The following is a 15,570-nucleotide window of genomic DNA, read 5'->3' on the forward strand; positions in this document are numbered from 1 at the left end:
GAGACAGATATCAAGTTTCTTGGATAAAATAGCTGGACTGGAGGGTGCCTCCTATGGCCTTATGTGCTGCTGAGCTCCTCCCTGTCCCCCAAATCCACCTTGGTCAGGCTTCACCCCTCCCTTCCAACCTCCAGGAACTTCCCAACCCAGAACCAGAAGCTCTAATGCTTGACCAGATGTAAAGCTAAGGGTGTTTGGCACCTACTAGACTCCTTGGCACAGCCACACAGGTGAAGTCGCACACACAGCGGTCGTCTTCCACGTCCTCATCCCACGAGCCACCGTAACGCCGGCAATTGTCCCGGTCGCATTCATTAGAATCCCCAGAGCCGGACCCTCCTGAGCCACATTCTAGGGGAGGACGGGAAACCTTGTGTCAAAAGAAGCTTCTTGGCTTAAAAACCTCCATCGTAATTTGGATTCTATTTGATCCCTCATTTCAGTGATCAGGCCAAACATGTGAAAATTTAATTGTGTGTTCCTGCGTTGCTTTGATTGTGTGTTCCTGCATTGCAGGGGGTTGGACTTGATGGCCCTTGGGGGTCTCTTCCAGCTTTATGATTCTATGATTCACTGCTGTTGGGTCTGCAAAAATATTTCTTTCTCAAGGCATTTCCTGATTAGTTTGTTTGAATCTGGTGTACTCATCTGGGACGTTTAACGCTGCTATTAAACAGTGGCGTACCTAGGCAAACTGGAGCCCTGGGCAAAACCTGTGTTTGATGCCCCCCCAACAACAACAACAACCTTTATTAGGCATTGAAAGAATGAAAGAAAGAAAGAAAGAAAACAAGCATTGGCAGGAAGGGGGTGGATTTAAAAGGAGAATCTGGGGCAATTAAGGGTGTGCCTCCTGTCAGGGGTGCAATTATTAAGATAGCAGCACCAAAATTTTAGAGTATCTTCATGAGCCCCTACTGATGATACCACCCAGGTTTGGTGAAGTTTGGTTCAGGGGGTCCAAAGTTATGGACCCTCAAAGGTGTAGCCCCCATCTCCTATTAGCTCCCATTGGAAACTATGGGGGATGGGGACACTCTCTATGGGAGTTCATAACTTTGGACTCCCTAAACCAAACCTCACCAAACCTGGGTGATATCATTAGGATAGTCTCCCAAAAAATCCCTGAAATTTTGGTGCTGCTAGCCTAAAAACTGCACCCCTTGCAGGCCAAAAACAGAAAAAAACACTGAAAATTCAAAAAAATCCCACCTGCATTTTTGGCGCTCCCCCACAAGCTGGCGCCCTGGGCAACTGCCCACTTTGCCCAATGGGAGGAACGCCTCTGCTATTAAACATTATCAAACATACAAACCGTGCAAAACATATTGTAAAAGGCAATTTTTTAATGAAATGAAAAATACACTTCTTTGTTTCTACCCCCTCCCTAATTTATACCGGTTATGAAATTCAGCTTTTTGAAGAAGCGACCTGGGATGTCCTAGGCAGAGAACTGCCAGGGTTTCTTTTCTCTTGCACTGATTACGCACAGAACTGCTGCAATACAAAATTCCACATGGATAGAGCTTTGATTCTTGAAAGCTTATCCGCCAAAAATCTTGTTAGTTTGCAAAGCCAAATCTAGCAAATTCCACAAGTGTACAGAATACACACGTCTCTGGTATATGACACACTGTGTTTCAATCACCTTTCACTCTGCCTAACTTCTTACCTGTTGCACGCACCAAGATTTGGAACCAGACTGGAGGCAGCCTGTTGGTTCCCCACTGCAAGTATTTATTTATTTAAAAATATTTCAAAGAATGTGCAAAAGAAATATCTCCACCATCACCCTTTATTGAATGATCAAAGGTGGAAAGTTGGCACGAACACAGAGAATTATTTAGCTCCTTCTTCAGGAAGGACAGCTACCTGAAAATCGCCTCCGGGGAGAACGGTTTGATTAAACGCCACGTGCCACCATCTGCTCGCTTCCCAAGCAGTCGTCCAACCGCCACTATTTCATCCTGGCTAAACCTCGCGCGCAATGCAGGAGGCCGCTTTGGAACACGGACAAGATGCCCAGAGAGCAGGGTTTTTTTCTCTAGCATAACCGTAACTGCGGATGAGGCTCTGCGGCAGGAGTTTTATCTCTAGAACAGCGGGGAGTTGAGGCAAACTTTATGGACTCAATTTCAATCCGCCGCTACACATACTATTTTCTGTGTTTTCCTGCTGAAAAATGCACAGAGCTTCAGCTGCTGTTTGCAGAAAGATTTTGGCAGTGTGGTAGAAAACTTGGGGGCTCTCCAAAACTCCAGAGAATATTGGCAGCCCCCCCCCCCCTTTTTATGCCTTATGAAAGCTACTTTGTACATTCGGCTGTCTGAAATTGTAAGGCCAATCTGTTATCAATGTGACCTTGGCACTGTGGAGTTTGGTCCAGTCCTACCGGGACAGTGGCTGGAAAACCAGCAGGGGGCATCAATTTTGTGCCAAGTCAAGAATAAGGATGACCCCAAAAATGCTGGAATGCAACTTGGAGAGCTTTGATGAAGTCATAGAGAAGAAAAAACAGAGCGGACGGGACTCCCCTGGTGGGCTGTGGTAAAGCAGACTGCACTGACACCGTTGTTGTCTTTTTTCGCCAAGAGAATTCATAATTTATTTTAAATGCTTTTGGACCGCTTTTAGAGAACCAGGGTAGCCTTGGGCCAATCACACTTCTCTCCGAACACTCTCAGGACATGTGGAGGTAGGAGATGGTCACCACATCTCAAAAAGGATATCGAAGAGATAGAAAAAGTGCAGAGAAGGGCAACGAAGATGATTGAAGGATTAGAGCACCTTCCTTATGAGGAGAGGCTGCAGCGTTTGGGGCTCTTTAGTTTGGAGAGGAGACGGCTAAGGGGGGATATGATTGAAGTCTATAAAATTATGCATGGGGTAGAAAATGTTGACAGAGAGAATTTTTTCTCTCTTTCTCACAATACTAGAACCAGGGGGCATACATTGAAAATGCTGGGGGGAAGAATTAGGACTAATAAAAGGAAACACTTCTTCTCGCAACGTGTGATTGGTGTTTGGAATATGCTGCCACAGGAGGTGGTGATGGCCACTAACCTGGATAGCTTTAAAAGGGGCTTGGACAGATTTATGGAGAAGTCGATCTATGGCTACCAATCTTGATCCTCCTTGATCTCAGATTGTAAATGCCTCAGCAGACCAGGTGCTCGGAAGCAGCAGCAGCAGCAGAAGGCCATTGCTTTCACCTCCTGCATGTGAGCTCCCAAAGGCACCTGGTGGACTACTGTGAGTAGCAGAGTGCTGGACTAGATGGACTCTGGTCTGATCCAGCAGGCTAGTTCTTATGTTCTTATGATGGCAAACAACCTCTGAATGTCTCTTGCCTTGAAAACCCTGCAGGGGGTGGTCAAAAGTCAACTGTGATTTGATGGCATTTTCCACCACCAGCATTTGGATAAGAGACCTCCAAGGAATACCAGTGGTGTGATGTGGAGCCCGACAATGGCAAACCACCTCCTATATTCCCGCTGGGTGACCTCAGGCTAGTCACAGTCCTCTCAGAACTCTCTCAGCCCCACCTACCTCACCAGGTGTCTGTTTGTGGGGAGAGGAAGGGAAAAGGAGCTTGCAAGCCACCTTGAGTCTCCTTACAGGAGAGAAAGGTGGGGATATAAATCCAAACTCTTCTTGTAAATCCAAACCTTCTCCTTGGTCTTCTTGACTGGAGGTGCTGGGGATTGAAGTTGGGACTTTCTGCAGGCCGAGGCTGGTGAGGGGAGGGACTTCAATGGGATAAAATGCCCCAGAGCCCCCCTCCCCAAAGCGGCCATTTTCTCCAAGGGAGTTGATCTCTGTCACCTAAAAATCAGTTATAATTCCATGAGATCTCCAGCCACCGTCTGGAGGTTGGCAGCTCTGCTAACTGGATTATTTTTAGCCTCTCCTCTCAGGCTATTCCTTTTCTAAATTGCCATTTTCTTTTCCTTGACTCCCTGACGATTCGCTTGTGGACTTGTTCTGTGCAGGGCTTCAAAAAGCGGGTTTTAAACGTGGATTTGCTGCAGGATTTAATGGTTCCGTGCGGGCTTGTTATGTGGGGCGGCTTCCTAGGCATCTTTTTAACTTCTGTGCGGAAACCGCCTCGGGAGCACGGCTCTGGGTGTCTAAACTTTGTTCACAAATGAGAAAGTGAAATAAACGACCACAGGCTGCCGGCTCTTTGGCCCAGTCAGCTGCCAGTCCAATTAGGGATCGGCCTGACCTCTTTTCTTCCTCCTACCCCCCCCCCCCCCAAGCCAGCCAGCCTTCCTCCCACGGCGGGGAGACGGAGAGCAAGAGAGGAGAAATGGCACCAGCTTCTCCTACTTCCACCTCCCTCAGCTCTTTGAAGTGTGAAATTAAAGAACTGATAAACCTCTTTGCCAAGGCCTATTATGCACGTCACCTTTCATTATCGGCAGATAAAAAGACAATGCAAAGGAGGGTTGTGGTAGGGAAGGAGGCGAGACGGGGGAGGGTGGCTCACGACAGAACCCGGGAAGCAGGAAGGCTGGATGAATGCAGAGGAAAACCTTCCCAGCTCCCCACCTGGAGAAACTTCTAGCACCATCTCAGCAGAGGCAAAGGAGCATCTCGGAGGCAAACGTGGGGATCCACCTTGCGATGAGACGCTTAAGGAGCTGGAGAAATGATTTTGTCCCTCCCACTTCTCCTTATCTGAAAACGCCGATGATAAGGATAAGATTCTCTATCTGGAGGAATATCCATCAAAGCCTCAATATCGGGATCTGCAGCATTTGACAGCCAAAGATTTGGCAACAGAAATTGATATCTGACAGCACACAGACAATAGTGCACGGGCTGCAATACATGACAGACAACGTTAAGGCAATACTTGCCATGTAGCAATCAATATTTGATCATATCTGACAGTAACAGAGAGAGGACAGCATTGCTGACTTGGCAAAGGGTTCCGCACATTTTTATATTAACGTCGTTCATCTGGCCAAGCCAACGATGCGCATTTTGAATTTTAAGGATAAATCTCCTGCACTTAGAAAGTCGCAATCTGACAACCGAGCCCAAAAAATTTGAGAAGCCAACCTATTTGGCAAACCAGTCACTTCAGACCGTGACATGCGTCTGAAGATGCCAGCCACAGATGTGGGCGAAACCTTAGAAGTAAAAAATACCAGACCGCAGCCACACAGACCGGCAAACCCACAACAGCCGGTTGATTTTGGCTGTGGAAGCCTTCAACAACACATCAAACTTGGCAACATTTTACTTTGGCTCTAAATTCAGTCTCTGAGGGAGGCTCTGCCTTTTAGTACAAAGATATTGGTTAGCCCCACTGAGACCCATAGCACCCAGGGAGCAAGAGAGACCTTACCATCCTCACAGGGCCCAGTTCTAGAGATCTCGATATCCTTCTTCTGCTGGCAGGACGCCACGTGCAGCTCGCAGGCACTGTTGTAGGTAATGCCGTCGCTCCCGCACACCCGGGCCAAGGGCTGTTTCTCGCAGCGTGGGCAGACGCACTGCCCGCCCATGCATTTGGCCCCAAAAGAGCACACCGTGGTCCCACAGGTCTCTAAAAGTAAGACAAGAGATAAATGAAAGAACCACCAGTTAGATAAGGAGGAAGCACCTGTCTGATAAGACAAATCTTACCCAAGAGTGGTTGTGGTGGGTTTTCCGGGCTGTGTGGCCATGGTCTGGTGGATCTTGTTCCTAACGTTTCGCCTGCATCTGTGGCTGGCATCTTCAGAGGTGTATCACAGAGAGAAATCTGTTACACACATTCTGTGTTCACACAGAAGTCTGTTCACAGAGAGAGGTCAGATGGCACCAGACTTCCCTCTGTGATAGCATCTGAAGATGCCAGCCACAAATGCAGGCAAAATGTTAGGAACAAGATCTACCAGACCATGGCCACATAGCCTGGAAAACCCACCACAACCAGTTGAATCCAGCCGTGAAAGCCTTCGACATTATCCAAGAGCCTTTACCCTTAGAACAGAGACAACTGGGGGGAAAGGGGGATTAGATCCAACTACAGCAGCAGCATCGCTCTCCAGCCAAGAAAGCGCTGTGGGTTGGGCAGAAGTTGTCCACGATCCCATTCCCTTAACTGAAGGGGTGTCTCGAAGTTGAAAAGCAATTCAGGAACAAGCCACAACCTTTCTTATTGCACAAACGCTACTTCAATCAGGAAACAAGAGGTTACGACAGAGGCCGACACATCTCGGGGATAATCTCTTGTTTCCCAGTGGGCCAAGAACCACTTTGAAGCCACAGCGCCTGATTCACTCCCCCTCCTGGGAGAGCACAGCTTTTATGCTCCCATCAGAAAATGAGGGGGTACCTGACAGGCAGGAGAAAGAGAAAGGCGTCTGATGAATTGGACAGGGAGAGGCAGGAAATGGGAAAGATCAAAACGTGGCCACCTGTTGGCCGCCTCTGAGCCAAAAGAAAGGGTAAGGTATTTAAATTCAGGGACAAATCAGCACTGAGTGTTACTGTAGGTGAATCGGGGCAATCATTTTACCGCACATTTTGCCACGCATCTCCACCCGGTATACTTTTGAAACCTCTTTTCCGTTTGGCAGGATAATACAGCTGACCCAGTTATTCTTGCAAGAACAAGCTTACCCCCAGAGGTATTTATCTGTTTAAAATATTTATACCGCCTCTCAATACAATATTCTTGAGGGTAATCGCGTCATCTGCAAAGAGCTCCTCGTTCTCTGAGGAGATCTAGAGGTTTCCCGGTCTGTCAGCAATCCGTGAAAAAAAACTAAGACGCTTTTGATCCGGTGCCAAGAAGAAGAAGAAGAAGAAGAAGAAGAAGAAGAAGAAGAAGAAGAAGAAGAAGAGGAGGAGGAGGAGGAGGAGGAGGAGGAGGAGGAGGAGGAGGAGTTTGGATTTATATCCCCCCTTTCTTTCCTGCAGGAAACTCAAAGGGGCTAACAATCTCCTTGCCCTTCCCCGCTCACAACAAACACCCTGTGAGGTAGGTGGGGCCGAGAGAGCTCCGAGAAGCTGTGACTAGCCCAAGGTGTGTGTGGGAGTGCACAGGCTAATCTGAATTCCCCAGATAAGCCTCCTCAGCTCAGGCGGCAGAGCTGGGAATCAAACCCAGTTCCTATAGATTAGATACATGAGCTCTTAACCTCCTACGCCAGTGGATCAGCTAGTACCCAAGTACCCAGCAGTACCCTGACTGAATAACTAACCTTACACAACTGAACAGTTCATTCTTAACCTCCCGCCCAAAAAACACCTGCATGTAGAAAACAAGCACCACAGGGAGAAGGCTAGGCGAGAATCTCTCCGACTGACGTGACAGCTTTGTACAAGGAGAGGGGTTTAGGGGGATTGCTTGGAGGAGTGCAGAATACCCCCCCCCCCCCCCGCGCTGTCTGCCATGGTACAGTCCAGATGGAAATAGCTAACATTAACAGGAACTACTCCAAAAGGGACTCACTACAGTCTCCCAGGGCTGCCACCTCGATGCTGGTCTGCTGGGTGCATGCTCGCACGTGGAGTTCACACTCGCTGCCGTAGGTGTTCCCGTCTGTGCCGCAAACCGTCTGGGAGGAGGGGACGCACTCAGTGGGGCAGACACACCTCCCCGTCTCTGCCTCGCAGATGGCACCAAACTGGCACTTTCCACAACGGTCTAAAAGAAAGAAAGCTCGTGTGAGAGATGTGTGAAGAGGCCCAACTTGGCTCGTGCAACTGGAATAAAAAACTGCTAGGAAGAAACACACACGTTTGGGTGCCACTGTTGGCGGGATGGCAAGGCCAAATCATGTCTTTCTGTGTGGGGCTGGACGACAGCGGTCATGGAGTCGGGCAGCTGTGCCAGCAGCGCAGGAAATAGGACATCTTGGACAGGAAGTGACCTCACATCATCATACCAGCACATGATGCGCCTTTCAGATCCACAATTATCACTTCTTTCCCTTCAACAGAGCCAAAAAGCTGGGAGGGGAGGTTACAGTTGTGTGTTAAGGGGACTGCAACGGAGGGAGATTTGGATCTCCAGTGTCCAAAATGTTCATAAAAGCTTGTGACCAGCTTTACCAAGGAAAGGCGGAGGATGGTGACTCTAATTCCCGATCTGGCCAAGACCAGAACTGCATTTTGGGGGGTTTCAACGTGAAACTGGCAGCTGGCAAAGGGACACCCCCAAAAGGGGATGCCTCTTTATTGACCTGTCAATGCCTCTTGTTGACCATGGCTGAGGATAGAATATGGTAATGGGAGAGGCAGGCAAGCTCGTTTTTCCTTCATCTTAATGAACTGTCGTTGTAAAATCCTGCTTCCATCTCCTCTGTTCACGGGGAAGCTGAGCCCCACCAGCCACTCCAAAGAAGAGTGGTGACAACCGGCCATTAAATCTGTCAAGGCCAAGAGTCAGGGCAGCAAATTGTGACCCACGTCCTCCTGCCCTGAAAGGAGACGTTTCTAAGAGGGGGCAGAAAGGAGTGGCACCTCAGGGCACAGCTATGAAGTCATGTAAGCAGTGAGCTCCTCTGTGGGCAAATAAGTTCTGCATGTTGGAAGTGAAGGACTTTACACTGTTACGCTGTTTCCTGCCTCAACCTACAGAGGGGTTTTTTACTAGAGAGCTAGTGGCTAGATAGGGACCTAGGGATTTGACACCTTTACTCTATCATGCTGGTTCTATCCCTTTGATGTTAGACTGATACTCTCAGGGACTTCCTTCCTTCCGGCTTCTTCCTTGACCCCTTCTCCATTCTTCTTCCTACCATGCCTAGAGAGAGGATGGATGCTCCGCGCATCCATCCCCATCCAGCTAGATTAGGATAGCATAGTGCAGTGGAGGCGAACCTTTGGCACTCCAGATGTTATGGACTACAATTCCCATCAGCCCCTTCCAGCATAGCCAATTGGCCATGTTGGAAGGGGCTGATGGGAATTGTAGTCCATAACATCTGGAGTGCCAAAGGTTCGCCACCACGGGCATAGTGACTCTATCTACCTACTTTTCTATCCAGAATGGATTTCACTAATAAATACTCTTTTTATTAGATTAGAAACTACAACTGACTCCGACTTTCTTTTGTGTAAGCTTGCTGCACATTGGGATCCATCACGCACACGCACGCACGCACACACACGAGGTAAGGCTGCTGCTGTGTTCTAGCCACCCGTGCCGCTCTGCTAACTACGAATAGGGATAATCTCCAACTACCAGGAGCACTTATCCCAACACTGCAAATCTCTGTTTCGAAGGGTATTTCCAGGTAGACCGTGAGGAAGTGGAGCTTTGTAATTTGTTGTTTCTCAGGGGCTTTCGTCAGAGGAGATCTTCACAGCGGGTGTGACCTACCTGCCTGGGACTGCAAAAACAGCAAGGTTGGCAAGACCTGGAGAGGCCACAATACCCTGCTGGTGGTTCATGTCGCAGATCTCAGGAGAGAAAGCCCTGCCCTAGAAGGCTTTTCAAGCATGCCCCATTGCTGCACTTTGCGCCGACCTTCCTGAGGCCTCATGGATTCACAGATGATTCACAGTAAACATACAAAGCGCACAAGGAAATCGGGCGGGGGGGGGGGGTTGATATCAAGTCCCAGCCAACTTAACGGCAATTCTGTAAAGCTTGCAAGGCCACAGAGGTGACCTGCCATCGCCTGACTCTACGTAGCAACCCTGGACTTCCTAGGTCTAGTTTCCCATTCAAACAGTAGCTAGAGTTGACCCTGTGCGAAGCTTCCAACAGTTAATGAGATCAGGGTAGCCAGGGCTACCCAGGTCAGGTTCGACAAGGAGATTCTCGGTTTCAAATATTCAGGGACGTGCGGTTGGAAAGTGCCGGCGAGTTGCCCCCTGCTGCGTAGCCACTGTGGAGGCATTCATCTCCCTTTCCCACACTATGTGCTTCCTGTGGCAGAAACACCAGTGAAAGGAAATACTCACAGGCACAGAGAGCAGTTTGGGGCCGTGATAGTTTAGCTTCTGAGATCGGAGGAGATGGGGCTAGCGCAGGGGTCTGCAACCTGCGGCTCATGGACTACAAATCCCAATTGGCCATGCTGGCAGGGGCTGATGGGATTTGCAGTCCATGAACATCTGGAGAGCTGCATGTTGCAGAGCCATGGGCTAGCGCAGTGGTGGCGAACCTTTGGCACTCCAGATGTTATGGATTACAATTCCCATTAGCCCCTGCCAACATGGCATCTGGAGTGCCAAAGGTTTGCCACCATGGGGCTAGCGTAAGCCACCCAGTCCAGGCCTTGACCCTTTACCGCCGGTTTTTCAGCAAAACGTTACAATGGCTCTTCCTGGTCGTGCCTTTGGGGAACCGAAACACAGCTTGCCTTTCTACTCGTTACGCTTTTTCTCCAGTCTGCTGGCCGGTTCCTTCTCCCCGTTTTCATTTATTTATTTGGTGTTTTGGACGGGAGGTTATCCAAATGCCTGGCTCGTCTTTTACAATGCCTTTTGTCACGAGTCACTTTGTGGATCCCCGCTGGATGAAAGGGAAGCATAAAGAGATTTTTGAAAAACTAAGCCATGCTGCTGCGCAACTCTGAATAGCAGATGCCGGGGACAAAGGAACGCCGTCGCTGCCCTGTGCTTCTTTTGAATCCTCGGGACCACCTGGCTGTTGGAAACAGAAAGCTGGACTAGAAGGAACCCTCTCCCACTGGTACCCGTTTTTTGCTTGGCACGGAGAAGCAGGTTATGGCTGAACTTCAAACGCAGATGTTGGAAGGCGTTTTTGGGGTCTGAGCGCAGCCGTCAGAGCCCGGGCCGTGTCACGTCCGTTAAATCCTTGGCAGAAGTTGATGTAGGCTGTGCATCTCCCTAAGAAGGCCCAACAACCCCGCGGGCTCCTTGCTCTAGTTTTAATAGCGTCTCCTTCCCGGGAGCAGATGTATTTACAACATAGCACCGATAAATTTACAGCTCCCGCTGCCTCCTCCTCTTCCTTTCCTCAAGCAAATGGGAGGTGTTTGTGCCACGGAGCGGGGAGCGAAGCAGGAGGGAGTGTCGGGAAGAGCGCTTCATCTTCATAACTCACTCGCCAAACTTGACTCTTTCAGCCCCCAGAGACAGAAGGTGGGGGGGGGGGAGACATCCTCCATCTGCTCCTTTAGGGTATGCTCGCTGGAGTTTTCCTCCTAGATTGAAACTCTGCAGAGGTGCCGACTCCCTTCTCTGGCAGACTCTGCCTGCCAACTATCGCATTTCTATCCTGACATGAGCTCTGAGTTTGGACAGGTGGCTCTTCTGCAAGGTGGGTCCATCTGAGAGAAAGCAATTGTAGTGGAAGAGTCGGTTCTCATGGCGCTTTCTTGCATGCCCAGGATAGCTCCGATCACCACTTTGGGGTGAGGAAGGAATATCCCTCCTGCCCAGATGGGCCCAGGGATCCTGAAGGGGGCTGTCTTCTGCCTCCCTCTGGCCATAGAGCAGAGGGGGAGCGGGGGAAGAGGAAGTCATTCATTTCCTGCGTTGTGGAAGGGGTTGGATAGCATGACCCTGACATCCCCTCCAGCTTCATGTTTCTATGTTGTATGCCAACATCCCGCCCCCCTCATTGGGATCAATATTTTCTCTCACCACCCCTCTTCTTTCAATCACCCCCTTTCCCTGCACTGGCCACGCCCTTTTTAAAAATGAAAAATGATCATCACATCATATGATGATATCATGATGATGAAGATGAAGAAGAAGAGGAGGAGGAGGAGGGAGTTATTCCTGTTATTTTTTACTGTATGCAGGATGGTATGGTGTAGCCCAATATTGTCAGTTCTTGGAAGCTAACCGGGGTCGGTTCTTGGATGGGGGACCACCAAGGAAGACTGTGCGGAGGAAGGCCGTGGCAAACCACCTCTGCTTCTCTTTGCTGGGGTCGCATTGAGCCAGCTGCGACTTGATACATACATGTTACATACACGAAGAAGAAGAGTTTGGATTTATATCCCACCTTTCTCTCCTGTAAGGAGACTCAAGGTGGCTTACAAGGGCCTTTCCCTTCCTCTCCCCACAACAGAGACCTTGTGAGGTAGGTGGGGCTAAGAGAGTTCTGAAAGAACTGTGACTAGCCCAAGGTCACCCAGCAGGAATGTAGGAGTGCGGAAACACATCTGGTTCACCGGATAAGCCTCTGGCACTCAGGTGGAGGAGGGGGGAATCAATCCCGGTTCTCCAGATTAGAATCCACCTGCTCTTAACCACTGCACCAGTTTGGGCGCCGAAGACAATTGGCTGGGAGACCGGCGGCTTCTCAGAAGCACTGGAATCCAAAGGATCTGAGTCATCTCCTGATTTCCTGGTTGGGAAAACAGGTTGCTTTTTATACCTGAATGAAACAGGAATCAAAGTGGGAACAAACGGGTCAAGAAGCAAAGCTACGAACAAAGACTTTAAAGGCCCCCGTGAGCACCGATGTACCGATTTGGCCATTTTTATTTCCTGGGATTCCATGCGGCACGATCGTCATCGGCTCTGATTTCACTGTTGACCGTTTCGTTTCTTTGACACGCTGATGACGCAACGTAATGTCGTTTTAACAGGCATATTTAGGGCAAACGGAGCGAAAGGTAGGGGAAAATGAAGGCACAGCTTCATTTCTCACAAGGGTGACATTACACTGAAACGGGGACGTTCTTCACAAAGCATGCCGCTTGCGCAATTCAGCCTCATCCCTGTTTGTGAAGTCGCACTCCTAATAAATGCGTCAGCTGCACTTTCTTCCTGTTTCTTGGCTGCATCCAAGGAACAAACTCTGATGTTGGGTTATCAGTGTGATGCTAGAGAACTACCAGCATTCCTTGAAATAATTAAAGGGCCAATATTTGGCAAAAGGTCCTGACCTGAACAGCCCAGCCTAGCGCGATCTCTTCAGTTCTCAGAAGCTGAGCAGGGTCGGTCCTGTTTCCTATTTGCATGGGAGACCACCAAAGAAGTCCGGGGTCTCCATGCAGAGGCAGGCATTGGCAAACCACCTCTGTTTTTTTCTTGCCTTGAAAACCCCAGGAGGAATTGCAATAAGTCACTCTGTTACTGCGTATGAGAAAGAAGATGAAGAATTTGGATTTATTCCCCGCCTCTCTCTCCTGTAAGGAGTCTCAAAGCAGCTTACAAACCCCCTTCCTCTCTCCACTACAGACACCTTGTGAGGTAGGTGGGGCTGAGAGAGTTCTGAAGAGCTGTGACTGGCCCAAGGTCACCCAGCAGGAATGTAGGAGTGTGGAAACACATCTGGTTCACTGGATAAGCCTCTGCCACTCAGGTGGAGGAGTGGGGAATCAAACCCGGTTCTCCAGATTAGAATCCACCTGCTCTTAACCACTGCACCATGCTGGCTCGCAAGGTCAGCATTGCTTCCTTTGACTGCCAGCAATTCTCCAACATTGGCCACTAACCTGGATAGCTTTAAAAGGGGCTTGGATAGATTTATGGAGGAGAAGTCGATTTATGGCTACCAATCTTGATCCTCTTTGATCTGAGATTGCAAATGCCTTAGCAGACCAGGTGATTGGGAGCAAAAGCCGCAGAAGGCCATTGCTTTCACCTCCTGCATGTGAGCTCCCAAAGGCACCTGGTGGGCCACTGCGAGTAGCAGAGAGCTGGACTAGATGGACTCTGGTCTGATCCAGCAGGCTAGTTCTTATGTTCTTAACATCTCAATGATCTTACTGCATAATCCCTCTTTAGATGGAGATGCAGGAATTGAACTCAGGACCTTCTGGATGCAAAGAAGATGCTTTACCAATAAGTCATGACCCCACTCCATTTAAATGAAAAGGAAACACCAGAAACACACTCTGTAAACATAAACAGTTTTGATAACGAGCTGGCTTCTAGTCCAGAAGCATCTTAGAGGGCAACAGGAATTTGGGGTATAAACTTTGAAGAATCAAACCTCCTTTTGAGAAAGGGTATCTGACGAAGGAGGCTTTTTCTCTCAGAAACTGATACCCCCCAAAGGTTGGTCTGGGCTCGAATCTGTCTCTTTTACGGCAGACCAATGTGGTGACCCTGATGAAACTTTCTGGATCAGGAAAACAGTGTCTCAGCTGTCAGAAAAGGCTGAATTGAAGGAGAAAAAGTGGAAATAAACCGCCTTTCTGTGGCTGAATCCTTGCGTGGCTTTCTTACATTTCCACTGGAGCTTGTGTAAGAAACACCCTCTGAGAATTATGCCCGGTGTCTTAACCTGAACTCTCTGTGTTGCCTGCCAATTTAATTACAGCTTGAAATTGGCAATGTACAGTCGGCTGCTACCCCACTATACCAAAGCCGAGCCGCAAAGGATGTTCTGGCACGTGGATCAGCCCCATTGCCCCCAAACTCCCCCCTTTCCCGACAGCCAGTACATGGTTGTCAAACGGCCAGCTGCCGCCAAACACAGCCACGCACAGCAGCCGGGACATCAATGGGAAAGGACGTCACCCAGGGACTGAAATCCACCTGAAATTCAGCTCGGCTGCTAAGCCACCGTAGCCGCTTTGACTAACAGCCAAAAGCAAGCCGCGCGGCAGCTGCTGCTCACGGCAAAAGCGCTTTGTTTTCTCTCCCTGTGCTTCCTGTTATCGGAGAATTTCTGTGCAATTTGTTTACTGAATGCAAAGGAACATGAAAGCAAAGTACGAAGCCAAGGTACTGTCTCTCTGGCAATGGAGTTTCAAGGCACGCTTTCCAGCCCTCTCCCCCCACGCCCACACTCCATTAACAGGCAAACTATTTAGTTGAGCTCTGAACAGGCTAACCCCGCCAATTTTAGAAGTTGACATTAATCGCACATCAAATACCAGGGAGCAGAAAAGGAATTGGGGTTATATGGCTCAAATCTGAAAGATTACTTAAGTATATACATGCGAGGGGGGCGGATTTGGGAAAGATATAGAAACCTAACAGACAGGGCAGAAAGATGGGGTTTTGTTTCCCTGTCTCTTCTGAATGAAGTTCACAACGACCTACTGCAACTGCTCGGCTTTGAAGACCAAGCTATCGAAAGGATACACTTGAAGTCATTCTTAGGATTCTAGAAATGCATTTTCCTTATGGAGCATGTGTCCTTGTATCTCCACATGGTTTGATTAGTATGAACATACCGTGTTTCCCCGAATATAAGACAGTGTCTTATATTAATTTTTGCTCCCAAAGATGCGGTATGTCTTATTTTCAGGGGATGTCTTATTTTTCTGTGTTCTGTTCGTCGGGCATGCTTCCAAACAAAAACTTTGCTATGTCTTACTTTCGGGGGATGCCTTATATTTCGCACTTCAGCAAAACCTCTACTATGTCTTATTTTCTGGGAATGTCTTATATTAGGGGAAACAGGGTAGCAGCCACTGTACCAGACCTTCCACCCAGACACCTCTGTGCATAGAAGTCCATCATATAGATTGGATAACATAGGGATCATTCGCTTTGCCTCAAGCAGTACAGTTTAGTGCATGGGTTGTGCATATTAGCTAGTTCCTCAGTACTCAAACACAAGGTAAATTTACTTATTTGCATTATGTATAGCCCAGTTCTCTCAGTGAGATTCTAGGCAGATTATACTAGTTATGCAAGTCTACAGCCAAAGTGGGGTGAGAATCAACACAGGAT

General features: G+C 48.8%; 1 protein-coding gene across 1 annotated transcript in view; it reads right to left on the reverse strand.

Moving 5' to 3' along the window:
* AGRN (agrin) overlaps nucleotides 1–15,570 on the reverse strand; it is a 251,155-nt gene that overhangs the window by 52,799 nt on the left and 182,786 nt on the right. Inside the window, 3 exon segments of the mRNA XM_048518531.1 lie at nucleotides 206–351; nucleotides 5,360–5,560; nucleotides 7,457–7,651. Of these exon segments, the coding sequence (XP_048374488.1) occupies nucleotides 206–351; nucleotides 5,360–5,560; nucleotides 7,457–7,651 (542 nt within the window).

Source organism: Sphaerodactylus townsendi, linkage group LG16 (assembly GCF_021028975.2).
Source record: "Sphaerodactylus townsendi isolate TG3544 linkage group LG16, MPM_Stown_v2.3, whole genome shotgun sequence".
Lineage (NCBI taxonomy): Eukaryota > Metazoa > Chordata > Lepidosauria > Squamata > Sphaerodactylidae > Sphaerodactylus > Sphaerodactylus townsendi.